General features: G+C 52.5%; 1 protein-coding gene across 1 annotated transcript in view; it reads left to right on the forward strand.

Annotated features, from left to right (window-relative positions):
* The window catches only part of LOC104508770 (CUB and sushi domain-containing protein 2-like), a gene marked incomplete at both ends in the record, with an annotated part of 109587 nt that extends 109503 nt beyond the window's left edge, over positions 1-84 (forward strand). Inside the window, 1 exon segment of the mRNA XM_010150497.1 lies at positions 1-84. This exon segment is cut by the window's left edge and continues 24 nt beyond it. Within this exon segment, the coding sequence (XP_010148799.1) occupies positions 1-84 (84 nt within the window).
* Between the last annotated feature and the right edge of the window lie 1528 nt (positions 85-1612).

Genomic DNA, 1612 nt, shown 5'->3' on the forward strand with positions numbered 1-1612 from the left:
TCCTGTCGACGTCTCACGAAACCACTGTGTACTTCCACAGCGACCACTCGCAGAACAAGCCAGGCTTCAAGCTGGAATACCAAGGTAAGGAAGCCACTGAACGAGCAGCAGTGGGACAATCCTGTCCCCGGGTGCTAACGGTAAGGGCGGGGGAGAGAGGGTAGACATCACGGTTGTTGCTATTCTGTTGAATTAATTCCATGAGGACTTAATCCAAATGAGTGGAAAGGTGTTACATGAAGGCCGTGCTTAATCCTAATAACTGGGATCTGTTCACCCAGACTTATGCCCTTGGCAAATAACAAATGTTCCTAGAGTGCTTTGTGACAGTGAAATGCCTTTGAATTAATTCCAGCCAGATTCACTTAGATCTCGGCTCTGTCGACTGCCATGTGCAAGGAGAAGAGTCCTCAGCAGCCGTGGGTTTGCCCTGGAATTTTACAGCTGCTTTTCTGCCTCAGCTGAATCCACACGCATCCTTAGCTCCAGCCTCACCTTGTGCAGGGGCAGGCTGCTGGAGGGAACCGCGTCAAGAAGTAAATGGCCAGATATTCTGGCAGCGGGGCTGGCGCGGATACCCGGAGTACGAGTAGAGAAATGAGTTACTGAAAGCAAAAGATGCCCTCAGTGCAGTTTTTGGAGGTGATGGGGGAAGGGAAGTGCCTACCTTCTGCCCGGCCTCAGTCCTCGGGCAGCTCCACAGTTTGGAATGGGATGTCCTCTGCGCAGCAGCCGCCTCGGACTGTGGAGCCGGCAGAGCGAGGCCTGGAAGTGCTTTGGCGGGATTTGCTGCTCTGTGAAGGTGCGGCACTGGGGCTGCCCGAGAGAGAACGTGAACTTCTGGCCCATCCCGATCCACAGCTCGACCTTGATGAGTGTCTTTCCAAAACCCTTTGGTCTCTGCCTGCCTGTCCTTGGCATGTGGGAATATGAAGGAGCAGAGGATGCCGGGGGCAGAGCGTGTGCTTCATACTAAATCCAACTGGGATGGGCCTCGCTACACAGCAGCGAGGTGCCGGGTGCTCCAGCTGCTGCCTGGGAGAGAGACCTGAGGAGTGGGAAGGATGGAGCATGTGTCTCCAGCCATGTGACACAGCCAAGGACTGACAAAGGGCTGACTCCCCAGAAATAGCAATAAAAGCCGCTACTCATACTTAATTGAAAACATTAATTTTGTCTCGGCTGTCCTGTTCGTGCACCATATAATTCATGCGCTGCTGCACAATTTAGGAAGGAATGTGCTCTGTGAGGCACTCTGGGTAATCTCATGGAAATTGCTATGCAAATCAGCTCTAGCAAGGCTGACCAATAATTTATAATGTCAGGAGGAACATGTTAACCGATTGACTTGGTTCCTCATCAGGGTTGTCCACACTTTGTTGAAAAACAAGGCAGTTAGAAGTGAAGTGCGGGTGACTGTGGATGCCGGCTGGGAGACTCCGGCGACCAGGGCAGAGCCTGGTCTTGAGCTCATGTCGGAGGCTGGAACAAAGCCTCAGCAGGATTTTCCCTCAGCCTTCATGCAGATGTGTGCACGGTTCATTAGCGTTTATCTCCGTCAGCTGAATCTCTGTGTGAGGAGGAAGTAGCTGAACAGCGTGCTCTCGTGAGA

Source organism: Eurypyga helias, unplaced genomic scaffold (genome assembly GCF_000690775.1).
Source record: "Eurypyga helias isolate BGI_N326 unplaced genomic scaffold, ASM69077v1 scaffold644, whole genome shotgun sequence".
Lineage (NCBI taxonomy): Eukaryota > Metazoa > Chordata > Aves > Eurypygiformes > Eurypygidae > Eurypyga > Eurypyga helias.